Consider the following 18,044-nt stretch of genomic DNA (forward strand, 5'->3'; position numbering starts at 1 on the left):
CTAGAAAAAATAACAGATACGGTGAATATAACTGTTTGGCCCCGTTAAAAAAAAGATGCGGCTCTACTAATATTGTGCGTATATAACTATTCAGCTCAAGCGCAATCAATTGCTCTTCTTTCTCTCTCTCTTTGCTGCTAAACTATATATTTGTATTTTAACTTTTGTTCATTTCGTGATATATAACCATCTTATACCCCCTCCCCTCTATATATCAACTGACTTTATCACGACATAACTCTATGCCCATCAACGAAAGCTTCTTTGGGTTCATTGAATCTACAACAGACGCTTTGCTAGTTTTTGAAGCCTGTCGCAGTGGAAAGTTACCAAAGATCAGTCGAAGATTGCAAGACCGAGAACGAGGATCTATTAAATCAGGCACTGTGTTTGTCTTTGATGAAAAAGAGTCTGGTAAGCTGAGGGATTAATGGCAATACAGTCGCATGATATCAATATGCAACATTAGGCATCAAACGTTGGACAGATGGTCTCGTATGGAGCCCTTCTCGTATCCTTGGAAACTTTTTGATCTATCGTGAACTGGATGGACGTGAATCGCTATATCAGCATAACCGAGCACCATTCGACTACGACTCATCGCATTATCCATCGTCATACGACTATGGAGCAGCGCAGAATGATTCAACGCAGCCTTTTGTAGGAGAGCTTTCCAACGAAGAGAGAAACAAAGAACGCAATCTAGTCGGGTCGCTTACAGATACCTACAAATTTCGAAAGGGAGGGCTTATTAAAAAGACCATCAGTATTCACCTCAACGGGTCTACTCAGCATTTGATAAGCTACTACACTCGATTAGATGTGCTGGAAGGAAGATTAGCCACCCCATCTTCTGTTTCAGACTTGTCTGACTTGCAGATCTCTCCTGATTTATTATTAAAGCAGAGCTTTCGTGTACCTCCTTCTGTAGAATTTGCCGAATCGCTGCTCAAAAGACCTAGCTTATCACCTACGTCGACCAGTTCAACTACTTCCACCGCAACAGCATCAACAGCCATACGCAGAAAGCTCTCCCATGCGACCATTGGTACCCACTCCTTTTATGAAACTCATCCAACCGCACGAGCCCCAGATGAAGAGTTTCCACCTTTATGTAAGTTAAACCTGCATTTTAAGGTTACATTGCATTTCCGCGTACAAAAAGGAACGTGCATTGATTTTTATTTCCTTTTTTATTACAATTAGCTGTGGATCATTCTCGAAGATCAAGTTTTGAATCTGGCGGTAACTCGAGGAAGTATGCTAGGACAAGTTTGGATACTCATCAATACAGAAGATCCTCTCTCTTTTTACCGTTCACTGATTCAAGAAGCTTGAATACGGACAAGATCTTATCATTCCCTCCTTTGCCTCCCCCACCGCGTCCTCCTCATTACTTGCACCATCATCATGAGGCGGCCCCTGCTGCTGCACCCATGAGCAATGACTACACTAGGTATGTACGCACACCTGAATGAATAGCTCAAAGACTAAAACCTCATTGGTATAGATCATCCAGCGGATCAAATCCACCATCATCAAGCAAGGCTCCCTTTGGTACCTCAGACTTGTTTTCCAACAATAACAAACTCCTGGATCAGCAGCAACAGCAAAGATACCAACAGCCCGTGGCCCCCATTGATACATTGACGAAAAGTTTATTCAAACAAGGTGCGCAAGATGCCCCTTTTCGTCTTCACAAACATTGCGATAGTAGTCCTCCTCCTTTGTCTTCTTTGTGCGAGCGTGAAAATGGCCCTTCGCTTCCCTCTCCTTCAAGCCTGATTTGGCCCTCTACTTTAGCTACCAGCCATACCAATGCACATCACCCATGGCAACAACAACAACAGCAACAAGGCTGTGATAGCAACAAGATGGCGTACTATCAGCGACCCTCTCCGCCGCCCCTGTCTCAGCCAAACACCACCACTACATCGCCTATGTCCATGGAGCCTACGAGTAACTACAATAGTCCACCAAGCATTTACCATCAGCATTTTCATTATCACTACGAAAGACAGTACAACCATGCCTCGCCTTCAGCCTCCATTCATCAGCAACTTTTCCCTTCTTCGACACCTGGTAATAACCTCTGAATTTCCTCATTCATATGCGCTGACTTCTCGTTCGGTAACTTTTATAATACATAGTTTTGAAAATATATACATAATTTTTGATATGGCAAATTCCTTCGCTTCACAACACTCTCATTTCTTTCTACATACACTCTCATATGCTCTATTCCCATTTTTTTTTTCTCTTGTATATCTCTCTTGTTCCTTTGTTTGGTTTTAATATGCTCTATTCCGCACACACACAAAAAGAACCCAATAAAATAAACCATATTTATTCAATGACCTAAGCTTTCTGTACAAGATGCGCTACAACACTACTGTAGGCTTTAGACGTTAGATATGGTAAATCAAGCCCCTTATTCATCAATGCAGAGCCTGACATGATGCCAGTAAAGGCAGGCTGTTTGGGATCTCTGCTCCAGATGCAGACATCGTACAAGGCGCACGCAGTAAGACCTCTTAATCGGATGGGGCGAAGAGGCAGCCAAAAAGGGCTATTTTGTCTAAAGGCCAGCACAACAGCCGTATTGTCCTTTGTAGTTTGTGTCACAGCAGTATATGCGGATGGCTTTGACGTAGGTACAACTAGCCAATCCAGTTGTCCCATTTGCAGCACATCTCTTAGCTCCTTGTACAATGATATCCAGCCTCTGTACTCTTCTAGCTCATTATCAGACAAGCCATTCAAGTTGGATCCAATACCCAAGGCACCCATGAACGAGACATGGAAACGGTACGAGATGGGGATGTTGGTAAATGGGTCATCGCTGGGCGAATCAGTGACCCAGCAACTCATGGCATTGGCAGGCATGATGAAAGAAGCGCCGTATTGAATGATAATGCGAGCATCAGGTCTTGTATTGTCGCTGGGCCAACATGATTCGGTTTTCTTTAAAATGGAGAGATCTGCTCGACCACCGCCGCTGCAACATGTCTCTATGCGAATCAATCCAGTGGCCTCCTTGACCTTTGATATCAAATGATTAAAGGCATTCACATGTTCAGTCCAAACAGCTTTTCCAAACTGAGATCCAGCCTCTGAAATAGGTCGATTCATGTCCCATTTAATGTAGTCAACGCCCGCTGACTTGACTGTAGATATAATTCTCTCTAGCAAATAGTCTTGAACTTCTTCTTTGGTGATATCGAGTACCAGTTGGTTTCTCTCTAAATGTCGTGTGCGGTCTGGATAATGATAGACCCAGTCTGGATGATGTCGATACAAGTCTGAATCAGGATTTACCATCTCTGGCTCAAACCATAAGCCAAATAGCATGCCCAGATGATGGACGTGATCTGCAAGTGGCTTCAAGCCGTTGGGGAATTTAGCACTGTCAGCAAACCAATCGCCTAGACCAGCATTATCTGAATTGCGCTTATGGAACCATCCGTCATCCAGTACAAATAACTCTGCTCCGAGATTCGCTGCCTTTTGTGCCATCTCCTTTTGGTTCTCGAATGTCACTCTGAAATCATAAGCTTCCCAACCGTTGTAGAGAACTGGAGCGACATCGTGGGGGTGTTTTACCAACAATCTATCCTTGCGGTCTCGAATGTGGTTTGTCAAACACTTGCGGGCGCCTGATAAGCCCTCTGCTGTGAAGCCTGCCACGAATTCCGGTAGTTCAAAGCGGGTATTGTTGAGTCGATGCTCAAAATCACGATCATTCATGCCGCCCGTAATGGCGACGTTGCCTCGAATATCTGTGTGCAGTTCAATCGCCCAATTGCCACTCCATCCCAGAGATCCAAAGTAGACCTCGCAATCATTGTGTTCACCATCACTGACCTGATCCTTGACAGCAAAATAAGGATATGCCTGCGCTGAAGGAATGCCTCGAGTTGACTGCAATACTTGAGATGTGCCTGGCTCCAGTGAATGCGTTTGTACCTGAGTTTCTGCTGCCCAAGCACCTGCCAATGTAACTAATTCACGCTGACAACTGCTTGCTGGCGGTGGTATATGCCAGGCTGCTGTATGTGCTTTAGTCAAGACGAGTGTTTCGTTTCCACCAGCATGAATAGTGGCTGAACGTATGATCAAATCGTTCTCTATATCCAATGCGTATTTGAGTTTGATTCTGCATGCCGTGTGAACTTTATCCTCCAGTGTAATGACGAGCTCTGTTTTGTCATCATTTAGTTCCCCATCTGTGTACACCAGGTCCAATTCGCGAGTCTTGTTTGATTCAAACTGAACACGAAGCAAGTCAGGCCCATAACGAAGACCGCCAAAGACAGGAAACTCTTCACAGGCGCTTGTAATGGCAGGATCTTGAGAGCTTCTTTCTGGCGCCAATTTGTTATCCAGGTCGATATCTGTAAAAGTGACTAAACGAGAGCCCCAATACAAGTTCAATACAAGGCCAGTATTGACATCGACGCCTATGGCATAGGAAGTGTTTTTTGTGGAAAGAAACCATGCATGTTTGCCCTTGTGATAAGATATACCTGGTTTTAGAATAAGCATATTATGTTGAAAAGTGAAAAAAAAGGAAATTAATGCAAATGGCAACCTATTACGCAAATGTAACTGTTGCGGGATTAGTTGTGTCCTTTTGGAGCAATCATGAATGTGTGACATTATTCATGAAATGCTGCAAATCATAATCATCAGGAAGTTGCAATTTCATATATTTCAGTGGTAAGTCCAGCTGCATGGCGTTATCAAATATAAAAATGCCCAACAAAAGCAAAAGAAAGTGCTCAAGCTAAGCAATAATCTTTTTCAGATTCATAATCCCCTTTTAATCAGCATCCCAATCATCGTTGTCATCATCAGAAAGACAGTTTGGTCAGCCATCAGCAGCGCCGCCGCCAAAATTAATTCAAGCTCAGGTATTTCTTGCTGTTCAAGATTGGACAGATTTTGTTTTTATCCTCTCAGGCCTTTTGGCTAAGATCAAGTGTGGAGATTTTGTTTTTTTTTCGACTTGATTGATCTATTTTGCGAGATTCGACTATAGAGATTGTGAAGATCACCCTACACTTCCTAACACACTCTTGTAGTACTTTTCATGGCGCATGCAATGGTGCCAAGTAAAACAGATGTTTTGAATAAACTTTTTGAGCAATGTTTAAAAATGTGAAATCTCGTTTTTGGTCAAAATGTTGAGAATATACATATACAGGTCCTACAAATAAATCTTCACGGGCTGCTTTGGATTGAGAGAAACATTTTGATATAATATAATATATACCATAGTAAAAGTCTTCATTTTCAAGGTGAAAAACGCGATCGTTTGATTTTCGTTGCAAACCATGAGGTACCCCTCATGCTTTTTGGTCGATTTTTGGCCATGTTTTTTCGGTCGCCAAAAAGCTGAGCAAATTTATTAGGAAGTTACTGCTATTCGAGTACAACTACTTGGCGTTATTCCGGTGGCTCAGAAAGGCCTACATGTCATGATATGAAGGCTTGAAGACTGTCAAATTTGGCTGTGTTATATACATTTGCGTGTCAATAGGCGCATTCTTGTTATGACACAAAGGCGTAATGACATTGTACGCATTAACCTAGATTCAGAGCATGCTATTATATCCAAATATTCAGCTGGAAATATTAGATGTGTTGTATTCAAAGATACAGTATTAACAAATTAAGATAGATTTCAAAAAAGGAAGACTATAAAAAGTAACCAGATACGAAAACTTCTGATTTATTAACTGATTCAAACGCATCCTATTTATAAGAGATCATTACTGATGAATCATCAATCTATCTTGTTGTTTCAACTGAGTCAATACATCGTATCATGTTTATCTAATATCAGTCAATTGAAGGATCTGATTCGTTCAATCAGCCATGATGATACGATCTGTAGCCATCATTATCCTTCACTATCAGAGACCATCATAATCGATTATATGATTCACTTCTGTGTCGAACCTAATGTCCTAATGTAGACAGTGAGAAACAATGTAGATCATGATCCGACTCTTGCTGAGTTACTGAATGTCCGCAACCGCTACAGACTCAACAAGATGGAGTGGCACTGTTGTATCGCTGTATCATCATAGCACAATGATACAGCTTATTATTAGTGAGATGATAGCGGTTGTAAGACACGATGGATATTTTAGACGCAATAGATAGTCTGCATCGAGTGGACTCTACATATACTTTTTAGTGCCTCTTTTCGTGCAAAGATCAATGTTGCTGTTGGTATACAGGGCAGAATTTAAAAAGCAGAAGCTCATTTTAGATGTTTTCAGGAACAAAGATTTGCGCATCAAGCAGGTAGGACCGACTTTGTGCACAGTTTGTATCGTACTCAAGCAGGGATAAAAACGCTATTTTTGATTCCAACCATCCGTTACTTGTTGTGATCAAATGAATCTACGCTTTATTGTACAGTCTCGTCGCTTTGATTTCGTGGATATACTTGTCTGATGTTCAGATTGATTCTAGATGTGCTCATGAAATCCCCAAACAGCTTCCAATCAGGTGTATCTTCGTATTGATTGTTGTTTGACAGGTAATCTGGTAAGCTGTCTTCAATTATCAAGGGCACGCCTGTTTCGAAAATGATAAGCATAAGAGATTGTAGTAGAAAATGAAAATGAAACCCACCATGAAATGCCTTTCTACATGGACCTGTCATAACCACAATATCGCCACTTCTCAACAATAACGGAACTGGCACAGTGTCTCTTGTCAAACCGCCAATGAGATAGATGCACGATTGACCCAAACTATTCAAGCCATGTTATTGACTTAAAAGATGCTCTTGCTTAACACACACACACACACACACACACACACACACACACACACACACACACAACGTACCTAAGAGATACCAAAGGTGCCTCCATATTCATTTCACTTCGATCCACATGTCCCATCAATGTATCTCGGTATTGATAATAGTTAATCACACCAGCCTCTGCATTGAAATCCTCTCCTTTGTACTGATTGATCCAACCATCATGGCCAATATTTTCTACAGCTGTTACTACGGCTTTTGTGAGATCAGCTACGTCTGCCGGAAATGGATAACGACGGTCGAGGTGGTATGTCTTTGTGGGCCAATGGTATTGATATCCCAATGTAATCCATCGCATTTTTCTGACCATGTCAGAGGGTGATAAGAGAGGCACGCCAGGCGCTGGTAAGGGATCTGGTTTGGGATCGTTAATGACAGGTGTAAAGTCGTCTGAGCATGCTGTGGGTGCCATTATAGGCGGTTCTTTTCCCTCTTTGTTTTCCATCACCTCCTCCTCATCATCATCACTGTATGTGCTGCTGGCATTTTCCACAACCACTTTTTTAGGTACATGATAGCCTGGATCTGTTGGTTTCAAAGTGCCGTTCTCCTGTGCTTCATAGAGAGGCCAAATGCCAGTTTCAGGTATAATGTAATGTGTATCCAAGTTGGATGTGTTGGGTGGTTTTGGATACACACTCAAGCATTGCTTAATTAAACTACGTTGAGCCGCCGGGGTAAATGCATTGGGAATGATAATCAGCCCAGGCACATTCTTCAATACGTAGGCGTCTCGGCATGGTGCCTCACATTGACCGAATACAGACGATAGTCGTCTGAGGTCGTCTGTCAGCTGAACAGGCACAATGATATTGCTATGATCCTGTATCTTTTCGAAATCAACCACTTGAGAAAAGTCGGGTGGAGGCACTCGAGACTTGAAATTGCGTTCAGCATAACGGAAAGGTGCTTGATTGACATAGGATGTGGACGTCTTCTTTTTCGCTTCAGCTTCTTTTCGTTGTCTCTCCCAAATCTTTTGCTGTCTCCTTGATTTGAATGTGATGTTTGTAGGTGCCATGTATTAAAAAAAAAAAAAAATAGCGAAAAAGAAAAAGAAAACGAACAAATGGAAAGCCACAGAAATTTTATTTTCAAGAAGGTGGAGGAGAAACAGCATCAGGTCTGAAATCGTAGCTGTAAAATGCCATTTTGAGGACCAAGGCGAAAATGGTGTGAGCCAGCAAGATGGCCAACAAGATAATGCGCGATGTTTTGGCGTCTGCTCGAGAGATGACAATGTACAGATTCTTGACCAGAAATATGGCAGTGACAACAAAGGCGACACCGACAAATGCCCATCTTGCATAATCGAAAGGAATGATGCACAAAAGCTATTGCTTCATGTTAGCAGAAGTTCGTCTGAATGGCACATGTACTCACAGAAACAGGAATCCAAATGGTCAAGCCATAGCCATAGTAATTGACGATTTCCAACAAACTAGGTTGGCATCCAAAATACTTGGTAGAAGCCCACACAAGCGCAGGACACAAGAATGCGTACATGTACACGACAACCACAGCAAAACTCAACAGCGTGAAATCATACACATGCGGTTTGCCAGCAATGTAAGCAGCCAAAGATCCAGCCAGTGATGAGCAGACAAATACGGAAAATACAACTGATGTGGCAATCCAGAATGGACCGTACAGGTCAGGTTGATTTTGAAGGGTATCTGCTGCATAATCTCCCACTGGATACATGGATTTCACACATCGATCAATCACTTGTGTCGTGTCTACATCAAAGAACTGCGCATAGTATTCTACAGACCAGATGGGCTTTCCGCTGATGGCGCTTCTTTGTTGTTGAGGGGAATCGAAAAAGCCAGTGTTGGAGGAGGCTGCTGCCGTTGCTGGAGGAGGTGGAGGTGCGGATGCATGGTTGACTAGATGGCATTCGGTTAGTCATAGCGACAAAATGGCTGTATGATACTGCGTCATTTACAAGAAGATTTGTTTTGGCTAGAGAAGTCTATGTGCTTCCTATCAGTTTTACATGATGCGGGTGATAAGATGGGAAACATACCTTGAAATTCTAGCCCATCGCTTTCAATAGTGGCAGGCTGGCATGTTATCAAACGTCAGTATACAGCATCGACTTGGCTCGTCTTTATGGGTACCTGTGAATAAGCAGCATCTTCCATGTCCACAAGGACATTGTATTTGTTGGACATAGTTTAGGTACAAAGAGGCGAAAGAGAGCAGGACAAACAAAAAAAAAAAAAAAAAAAAAAAAGCAAATGCGGCTATTCAACAGGTCTGTGTTATCAGTGAGGCACTGCCATTTGGTGTTTTGCTCCTGAAATGATGTATATCCATCATACAAGTAGGACACCATCATGATGGGATTCCAAGCAGGGCATCCAGTAGAAGGGCATGTTTTCATTTTATCGCCACTGCCTGATGTAGATAGACTATTCACTACTCCATAGGGCTCATGACGTGTCAAGATGTAAAGCTATGTCGTCCATCTAGCAGCCCAGAGTCAAGCACACGCCTACACACACACACACACACAGCAAGCGAGGCCACGCGCCCAAAAGGTAACTATTCATGCTGCGCTGTCCAACAACAAGGTAGGTGAATGTAATCACACGGACTGTACTTTGTTTTAGGTCATTTTTGGGCTTGAAAGTCGTACGGGATCCACTCTAAATTATACAAGATGTAAAGGGAGATGTGGGATTTTGGAATGTGTTGCGTGTCTATTTTTTTTTTCTCTCTTTTAAAATAAAAAAGGGCTTTATTGAATGATAAACCTCTTTCGTTCTTTTACTTTTAGTTTTAAACATAAAATGTAAGATGCTGCTTTCTGAATGTACTGCAGCGATTAACTCACGTTTGTTCAATTAGATACACCAAACCTACTTTAATCCGAACCTTGATGACATCCACAACAACAAACGCTGCTGATTGGGAACTCGAAGGAACCCATGGTAGCTACTGGACCTACACTCGCACATTAGAAAAGTCGGATAACGACGACCGTGATTACCGTCTCATCAAACTGGCCTCCAACGATCTCCAGGTGCTCCTGGTTCATGACAAAGATACAGACAAATCCAGCGCTGCATTGGATGTCCATGTGGGACATATCAGTGATCCCGTTGATCTCCAGGGTTTGGCTCACTTTTGCGAACATCTCTTGTTCATGGGCACTGAAAAGTACCCCAAGGAAAACGACTACAACCAATACCTGTCTGAGCATTCTGGTTTCTCCAATGCGTTCACAGGCGTAGAAGACACCAACTACTACTTTGAAGTCGGCCAAGAGCATTTGGAAGGTGCTTTGGATCGATTTGCCCAGTTTTTCATCAGCCCCTTGTTTTCAGATAGTTGCACTGAAAGAGAGCTCAAGGCAGTGGACTCAGAGCACAAAAAGAACAGACAGCAGGACAGTTGGCGCATGTTTCAATTGGAGAAATCACTCAGTAACCCCAGCCATCCCTATTGTCATTTTGGTACGGGCAATTTGGAAACGCTGTACGAAAACCCCAAGAAGAATGGGCAAGATATCCGTGCTGAATTGCTCAAGTTTCACGACAATTACTATTCTGCCAACATTATGAAATTGTGTATACTCGGACGAGAGTCTCTGGATGAATTGACCCACTGGGCTGTGGAGAAGTTTAAGGATGTGCGTAATAAGGGCATCGAGCCTCCTAGTTTCCCTGGCCATCCATTGACCAAAAACGAGCTCATGGTAAGTGGTTTTGTGTGTGTGTGTGTGTGTGAGCACTAGTTTAGTGTCTAACTTTAAATTTTGTTCTTCCTCTCCCTTACAGAAACAAATATTTGTAAAGCCTGTCAAAGATGTGCGTTCTTTGGAGATGACTTTTCCTTTCCCAGATCAAAGACCACTATATGCTGTTCAAGTAAGTGCAAATTGCTATGTATGGGCGCTTACTCATAGTGATTGCTCTTTCGCTCTCCTTAGCCTGGTAGGTATCTTTCGCATTTGATCGGCCATGAGGGACGTGGCTCCATTTTGTCATTGCTCAAAAAGAACGGCTGGGCAAATTACTTGCAAGTGGGCACCATTCACGGTGGCATTGGCTTCGAATTCATGCGTATCAGTGTGGACCTTACAGAACAAGGCTTGAGTATGTTTAATTGTTTGTATTACACACGTGTCAGCTTGAATCACTCACACATTCCCCCCTTTTAAGCTCACTACCAAGATGTCATTCTCACCATCTTTAAATACGTCAACCTCCTGAAAAAAGATGGTGTTCAATCTCGTATTTTTGAAGAGGTACAATCACTGGCTTCACTTGCATTCCGTTTCAAAGAGAAATACCCTCCCTCGCAATACACGTCTCGCTTGGCTGGATTGATGCAGCATGGCTATCCTGAAGCCTACATTTTGAGTGGCCCTAGTTTGATTCGCAATTACGACGCTCAACTCATCAAGGACAACCTGGATTGGATTCGCCCGGATAACTTCCGTATCATGCTCGCTAGTCAAACACCTCCCAATGGCATCGAATACACTGAAAAGGAAACCTGGTATGGCACTGAATACAATGTGGTTGATTTTGATGCAGGCTTGATTGAGGTATGTTTTGTTTGCAGGTCGTCTTGTTCCTTGAACTCACACTCTGTATATATATATAGTCTCTGAACAACTTGCAAGAGGACGAGGCTTTGGCTCTGCCAGCTGACAACGCATTCATCCCCACTAATTTCGAAACACACAAGAAACCAGTTGAAACACCACAAAAGCGACCTGAATTGATTGAAAATACACCTCTGCTGCGTTTGTGGCACAAGAAGGACGACACCTTCTGGGTTCCTAGAGCCAATGTGTGGATCTTGTTTAGATCTCCCTTGGCTTACGCTACCCCCACCAACTGCGTAAAGACTCGATTGTACACGGATTTACTCAAGGACTCTCTCAACGAATACGCTTACGATGCCGAAGTCGCTGGTCTTTGCTATAATATCGAGAACCAACTGGAAGGTATGCTGCTCGCCATGGGTGGCTACAATGACAAGCTCCCCGTCTTGCTGGAAAAGGTGATCCAAAAAATGAGAGATTTCCAAGTGGATCCCGAACGTTTCAAGTTGCTCAAGGATCAATTGCGTCGCTCCTACAAGAACTTTTCATTGGAGCCTCCTTATCAACACGCTCTCTATTACCTCTCCTACTTGACACAAGACAAGATGTGGACAAACGCTGAGAAATTGGCCGAGCTGGACCACATCACTGCTGAAGACATCCAATCCTTTTACCCTGAAATTTTATCCCAGTTGCACGCTGAAGCCCTTGTCCACGGTAACTTGCACAAGGAAGATGCCACTGACATGCTCAAGAACACACTCAAGATCCTCAACCCCAAATCATTGCTTCCCAGCCAATTGAACGGTCATCATAGTCTGGTCTTGCCCAAGGGATCCAAGTGGGTGTATCGTCGCGATGTGGAAGACCCCAACAATGTAAATTCAGGCATTGAATACTTGATCCAAGTCGGTAATGTCACACAGACTGCACTCAGAGCGAAATTGAGTTTATTGGCGCAAATTGCACAAGAACCCTGCTTTGATCAGTTGCGTACCAAAGAGCAGTTGGGCTATCTGGTCTTTAGCGGTGTTCGCAAGCAAACAGGCTCCATGGGCCTGCGCTTCATTTTGCAAAGTGAACGTGATACAATCTACCTTGAGAACCGCATTGAGGAATTCTTGGCCAAGCTTCGATCTATTTTGGAAAAGATGACACCTGAGGAGTACAAGGCGCAAGTGCAATCTTTAATTTCTAAAAAGTTGGAAAAAGATAAGAATTTGGGTCAAGAAGGCGGCAAGTACTGGACACACATTCATTCAGGCTACTACGAATTCAATCAAGTGGACACGGATATCAAGGAGTTGCGTCTGATTCAAAAGGAGGATCTATTGGCTTTCATGACCGAATACATTGATCCTCAATCGCCCTCTGTGCGTAAACTGTCGGTCCACATTCAATCACAAAAGACACCACCTCCCATGAAGAAGTTCAAGGTCAACATCGAATCATTGCACACATGCCTCGTCTCGCAAGGTGTCACGCGCCTTAGTATTGATGATGTTCGATCTGCTGTTGAGAAGGGCGATGCTGGTGAAGCTAGCATTGAAGCTAATTTGCGCAACTTGCTATCTGATGAAAGCAAGGCGGATGAATCCGTGATTGAATCCTTGATGGCCAAGCTCATGATTGCCATGCGTGAAACTGATACGACAGACGGCTCCTATGTTACGGTGGACAACCAAAAGACACAGCGCAGACTGTCTATGGTAAACGGCGAAGCTCCTGAAACCTCCTCGTCTACCTCCAGTGCTGAGGGCAAGACCGAAAGAGATCACACTCAGATCCCTCCTGGTAACAAGATCATTACCAACGTGATCGACTTTAAGAGTAGTGTAGAGTTGAGTCCTGCTGCTGTGCCATTGATTGAATTTTAAGCACTTGTAAAAAACTATATTATTCAAGTAACTATTATAATAAACAGCTACGGCTATCAAGACATGTACTATTTTTGAATGTTTATTTAGGATAGCAATGTCTTTTACCAAAGCATCTGTCTCTTGTATCAATTTCTAGCCGCTGCGGTCATCATTTGAAGAATAATGGACAAGGCTTTATTCAATGATCTCTGTATACAAGGGGAACATACTCTGGTTGATAAGCAGAACTTCTAACAACTTCACTCAAAATCTCTCCTTCCTCCAATATGGCGGTGGCATAGCCTTCTTGGAATGCCACTTCACAGACACGGGTACCTACATTAAGAGCAACCTCTCTCAAGTGGCTTACCCCAGGAAATAAGATGCCCTCTTTCAATTGTGAAGGTGTAGCCATATCAGCGATAGTACGAGCAGTTTCCAGGAACATGTTTGGGGTAACTCTACTTGCTCTCGATACAGTAATGCCCAATCCCAAGCCCTAATCAGAACAGTTGTTACATTACCATGTCATCAACAAGTATGTGCCCCATCAGACTGACTACTTACGGGAAAACTGTACGAATTATTGCACTGATTAGTTCTGCCAATTTTACCATTAGCTAACTGAACATCCTTAAAAGGACTTCCTGAGGCAAAGATGGCTCTACCCTCTGTCCACTTGAATGCCTCTTCTGCAGTACATTCTGCATGCGTATCAGGATTACTCAAAGGGAAGATGACAGGACGCTCGTGATGTTTGGCCATTTCTCGAACTGCTTCTTCTGTGAACACACCACGAATGCCTGTAAGTCCCAACAATACTGTAGGCTTGACCTTTCTCACAAGTTCTTCTAAACCCATTTGATCTCGGAGATCATGCTTGACATAGCAATATTGTCGATCGTCCAATTTAGTCGTGCGAGGTTGATATGGATGACTATGCTCCTCTTCAGAAGGAGGATTTACACCTGGATTGCCCAATAATCCGTACTGATCAAGCATGTAGATCTTTGAGTAAGCCTCTTCTCTGCTCTTCACGCGTCCCTGAGCCACCATGCAGTCGATGATGCCCTCGCATACGCCTACACCTGCTGATCCTGCTCCCACGCAGATGATACGTTCATTAGACAAGTCTTCCTGCGACATGCCTCTTGACTTGAGCGACGCCAGTATGCCTGCCAAGGTGATGGACGAGGTGGACTGAATGTCATCATTAAAGCATGTTATACGATTGCGATCTAGACAAATCAGTCAGTTATTGTTTGTTTGTTTTCCAAGTAAACATTACATTTAGCGAGCAAGTTATAAGCATGAGGGTATTTGAAGTCTTCGAATTGGATCAAGGCATCTAGTCAGGTAGGTTCAGCAAGTATATCCCTGAATTACAGCAAACAAATAAATACCTGGCCAACGACTCGTAACTGCAGTGACCCACTCATCAATGAACGAGTAGTATTCTTCACCTTCTAATCTAGGGTGACTCATACCAAGATACAGAGGATCGCTCAATAGGTCTTGGTTATTTGTGCCTACGTCCAATACGACAGGCAATACGGCTCTTGGTCTGATGCCACCAGCAGCGACATACTACAGTTTAGAAGGGTTACCAAACCACCCAAACAAAACCGACTTTTGTTATATATTGACTCCTTACCAAACTTAATTTTCCAATTGGAATCTGCATACCGTTGGCTCCTAAATCACCCAACCCTAACACTCTTGATCCATCAGTAACTACAATGACATCGACTTTATCATGTGGCCAGTTATAGACCATAGCAGACATCTGACCACGATCTTGACTTGAAAAGTACATGCCACGAGAGCGACGGTAAATGGAATGCGACATTTGACTTGCAAGTCCAACTAGAAGCAGGCGCACGTTAACAAAAAATATCCCTCAACCTCCTCACACCCATACCATACCTGTTGGTGTATAGATAATACCAGCTAGCTCTTCAAGATGCTCCATAATAATCTTGTAATACAAGGTTTCATTTCTATCATGTAATGCAGCCAAAAATACAAATTTCGCAAGTGGAGTTTCACAAGCATCAAGATTACGTTTAACTCTCAAGAGCTGTTTATCCATTTCTTGGCAGCGAGGAGGAACAAGACCACGGATAGAGAGACGCTCTCTCTCGGCGATACTAAAAGCAGTACCCTTGGATAGTAACGGGTCGTGAAGAATATTGACGCCTCGAGAGTGCATGACATGGACGTTCTTGTCATGTCGAGGGTCTGAGTGTTCATGGTGGTGGGCGACGTTGGCGTTGAGATACGAATACGGGCGTTGTTGAGCCAAAAGAGCTCGAGGAAATATACTGCTTCTTGCGGTTGTTGCTATGCGTTGTAGTGATAACATGTTTTTTTTTCTATAAGAGAAAAACAGAAAAGAAAGGAGAAAAAATGAGTGATTTAATTATTGAGTTATATATACATCACTTTTGTCCAGATTTATCAAGCCTCATCATTAACCCGATGTAAAACCATGGCATCTCCTTATTTATGTTTGTTTGCCTTTACGAGTTCTGGACTCAGATCTTTTGATTCTGCCATCTTGGGTAGATCATCAATATCGAATTCTACGACTCCATGTAGTGTGCATGCCACTTCTCCCCCGTACTTTACGCATTGTGCCTGAATGCCTGCTTTTTATCGACTGATCTCAGCCTTAATCTTAATTTCCAAATAAGAAAATACTAAATTTCCATATATGGTAGTAGACGTCGATCCCAATCTTCAAATTCAGATAATGGTCAAGGGATGATGTAAATAAATTTACTACATGGTTAATGTGCCTCAACCCATCTATGACACTAGGAGGTTAAGGTAAGTTTTATTTTTTTTCTGCAAAACATGCATGTAAGCCAAGAGAAATAATAAAGAAAAAGTGCATTTCAAATAATGATTATAAAAACTAAAGTATATATCGCTATGAACCAGGCCGTTTAGCAGGTAAAAGCGTTCGACTGTTTGCTGCCATTGCCTCCATTTCTTAGTTGCTTGTTCTCGACGTTCCTGCTGTTGTTGATGTTGTATTATTTTTAGACAATAAAGATTTTTTATTAGCACCACGTGGTGCTGTTAAATCTCGCCAGACAAAGCAGGAATTACCAGCCATCTGCTTCTTGGGTTTACGGCCCCTCTTCTTTTTGGGTATACTCAGAGCCATGTCCATATTTGTGCTTGTAAATGTGTTGATGCCATCTGCCATAACAGCTGTGGTTTCAGTCAAAAACTGAGGGGTATTTTGTTGAAATGAATTTGGCGAAGGCGATCGCTGTTGTTGTTGTTGTTGTTGTTGTTGTTGTTGTTGTTGTTGCTGTTGCTGTTGTTTAACATCCCATACTGTAGGCTTGATGAATGTCCAATTGCTTCCATTTTTTGTCTCCGGGCGAGTAGCGTTTGGTGGTCTACCACGTTTTCTCTTTGGGCCAAAGATAGGATGATGATATGAGTCTTGTTTGAGTTTGTCTTCATCATCATCTTCATCGTTATTTGAAGAGGAAGGAGGTAAATTCAATGTAGGGGGCTCGGATAGAGAACGAAATGTGAAGGGTGCAGCGTAAGGCGAAGCAGAGGGCGAGGATGTTTGAGAGGCATTTGACACAGAGCGGCAACGACGGGAATTAGCGTCAGGTGGAGGTAGTAAAAATGGGCCATCTTGAGTAGGTGAAATCAGTGGAGACCCACAAAAAGAAGATGTGGTTGAAGAAGGAGATGAAAAAGTCATGATGGGGCTTGATTGATAGGGTGACATTGGGCTTGTTGAGAGAGATGAAGTGTCAATTGTTGGTTCGATGATGTTGAGCTTGATCTTGCCGTTTCTTTGATGTTGGCGGTCCTGAGTTATTCGAATACTTGGTAGGTGCTGCTGTTGTTGTTGTTGTTGTTGTTCATGTTCATCATTGACTGGAAAGAGTGATTTCACTGAAGGTAATTTGCAAGAGTTCAATGTAGGAGAAGGTGGTTGGAGAAACACTTCAATCGATGGTGATGAGTTATTGTTCATATCGAAAATTGTAAGAAAAGAAAGAAAGAAAAAGAGCGAGAATGAATAAAGAGAAATTTTATAATTCAACGAAAGGGAAAAATAAAAATGGAAGTACAAGAACAGAAATGTAAATCAAATATACCAAATAAAGCATTTATCTTTAATAAAATGGAAACCAGGGAAACATTACCTTGTTCCAAGCAGTCCTTTTTTTCCATTTTGGACATTTTTTCTATATTTCTTTTTACTATTTTGAGTCATTTTATTTAGGGTGCTTTGAAAAATGTGCATTCTGTATGCTTGTTTGTTGATCTATCTGCATAATGTTCAAATTACTGGTTTGACGGTGAAAGCAACTACCTAACGAAATAGATAAAAGATGTTTAAATCCATGGATAAACTCGAAAATAAACCTTAGTAATCGATTTCATTGGTTTTTTTCTACAAGATCATTCATGTTCTGATGTGGTACAACGTAACGTTCACCATGTCAACAGGCGAGAGATCCATGAGAAAACTCAGATAGAGTGTGAACCGGGTAAATTACATTGCCATCGTAGCTTTTGGTGTTGTCAAGATATGATCCATGTTGATGACACTGCAATAAAGGGGATGAGCATGTCAAACGCTATGTGATCTGTTTTTTGCTGGCTCAACTAGTAGCGATTGTTGGCATTAGATTGCTCATATTTCATCCTTGGAATATCTATAGAGTGGCAGATGGCTGATCCACATCAATACGCTTCTGATGCATCGCCAAGCATATTTCATTCTCGTTGA

The 18,044-nt window shown here is 42.5% G+C and overlaps 7 protein-coding genes across 7 annotated transcripts; 2 read left to right on the forward strand and 5 right to left on the reverse strand.

Annotated features, from left to right (window-relative positions):
* Positions 1-242: 242 nt before the first annotated feature.
* Positions 243-2,096, forward strand: ATC70_011918 (uncharacterized protein; the record flags this gene model as incomplete). Its single annotated transcript, XM_064831102.1, has 4 exons — positions 243-414; positions 470-1,114; positions 1,207-1,456; positions 1,511-2,096. The coding sequence occupies 4 exons, from the start codon at positions 243-245 to the stop codon at positions 2,094-2,096; spliced, it is 1,653 nt and encodes a 550-aa protein (XP_064687970.1).
* Positions 2,097-2,358: 262 nt separating this feature from the next.
* Positions 2,359-4,545, reverse strand: DTD1 (D-tyrosyl-tRNA(Tyr) deacylase; the record flags this gene model as incomplete). Its single annotated transcript, XM_064831103.1, has 1 exon — positions 2,359-4,545. The coding sequence occupies one exon, from the start codon at positions 4,543-4,545 to the stop codon at positions 2,359-2,361; it is 2,187 nt and encodes a 728-aa protein (XP_064687971.1).
* A 1,876-nt stretch (positions 4,546-6,421) lies between these two features.
* Positions 6,422-7,865, reverse strand: ATC70_011920 (uncharacterized protein; the record flags this gene model as incomplete). The annotated part of the gene is made up of 3 exons (XM_064831104.1): positions 6,422-6,591; positions 6,649-6,770; positions 6,868-7,865. The coding sequence occupies 3 exons, from the start codon at positions 7,863-7,865 to the stop codon at positions 6,422-6,424; spliced, it is 1,290 nt and encodes a 429-aa protein (XP_064687972.1).
* Positions 7,866-7,938: 73 nt separating this feature from the next.
* Positions 7,939-9,021, reverse strand: ATC70_011921 (MaoC-like domain-containing protein; the record flags this gene model as incomplete). The annotated part of the gene is made up of 5 exons (XM_064831105.1): positions 7,939-8,178; positions 8,228-8,733; positions 8,793-8,819; positions 8,874-8,910; positions 8,968-9,021. The coding sequence occupies 5 exons, from the start codon at positions 9,019-9,021 to the stop codon at positions 7,939-7,941; spliced, it is 864 nt and encodes a 287-aa protein (XP_064687973.1).
* Positions 9,022-9,597: 576 nt separating this feature from the next.
* ATC70_011922 (MaoC-like domain-containing protein) lies at positions 9,598-13,285 on the forward strand (the record flags this gene model as incomplete). Its single annotated transcript, XM_064831106.1, has 6 exons — positions 9,598-9,644; positions 9,701-10,550; positions 10,633-10,722; positions 10,785-10,950; positions 11,017-11,405; positions 11,465-13,285. 6 exons carry the CDS (start codon positions 9,598-9,600, stop codon positions 13,283-13,285), a joined length of 3,363 nt encoding a protein of 1,120 aa, XP_064687974.1.
* A 181-nt stretch (positions 13,286-13,466) lies between these two features.
* Positions 13,467-15,632, reverse strand: GPP1_2 (DL-glycerol-3-phosphatase; the record flags this gene model as incomplete). The annotated part of the gene is made up of 6 exons (XM_064831107.1): positions 13,467-13,766; positions 13,835-14,505; positions 14,556-14,615; positions 14,671-14,854; positions 14,922-15,133; positions 15,194-15,632. 6 exons carry the CDS (start codon positions 15,630-15,632, stop codon positions 13,467-13,469), a joined length of 1,866 nt encoding a protein of 621 aa, XP_064687975.1.
* A 633-nt stretch (positions 15,633-16,265) lies between these two features.
* On the reverse strand, positions 16,266-17,282 carry ATC70_011924 (uncharacterized protein; the record flags this gene model as incomplete). The annotated part of the gene is made up of 1 exon (XM_064831108.1): positions 16,266-17,282. One exon carries the CDS (start codon positions 17,280-17,282, stop codon positions 16,266-16,268), a length of 1,017 nt encoding a protein of 338 aa, XP_064687976.1.
* Positions 17,283-18,044: the final 762 nt, after the last annotated feature.

This window comes from Mucor velutinosus, assembly GCF_035048745.1.
Source record: "Mucor velutinosus strain NIH1002 chromosome Unknown tig00001567, whole genome shotgun sequence".
Lineage (NCBI taxonomy): Eukaryota > Fungi > Mucoromycota > Mucoromycetes > Mucorales > Mucoraceae > Mucor > Mucor velutinosus.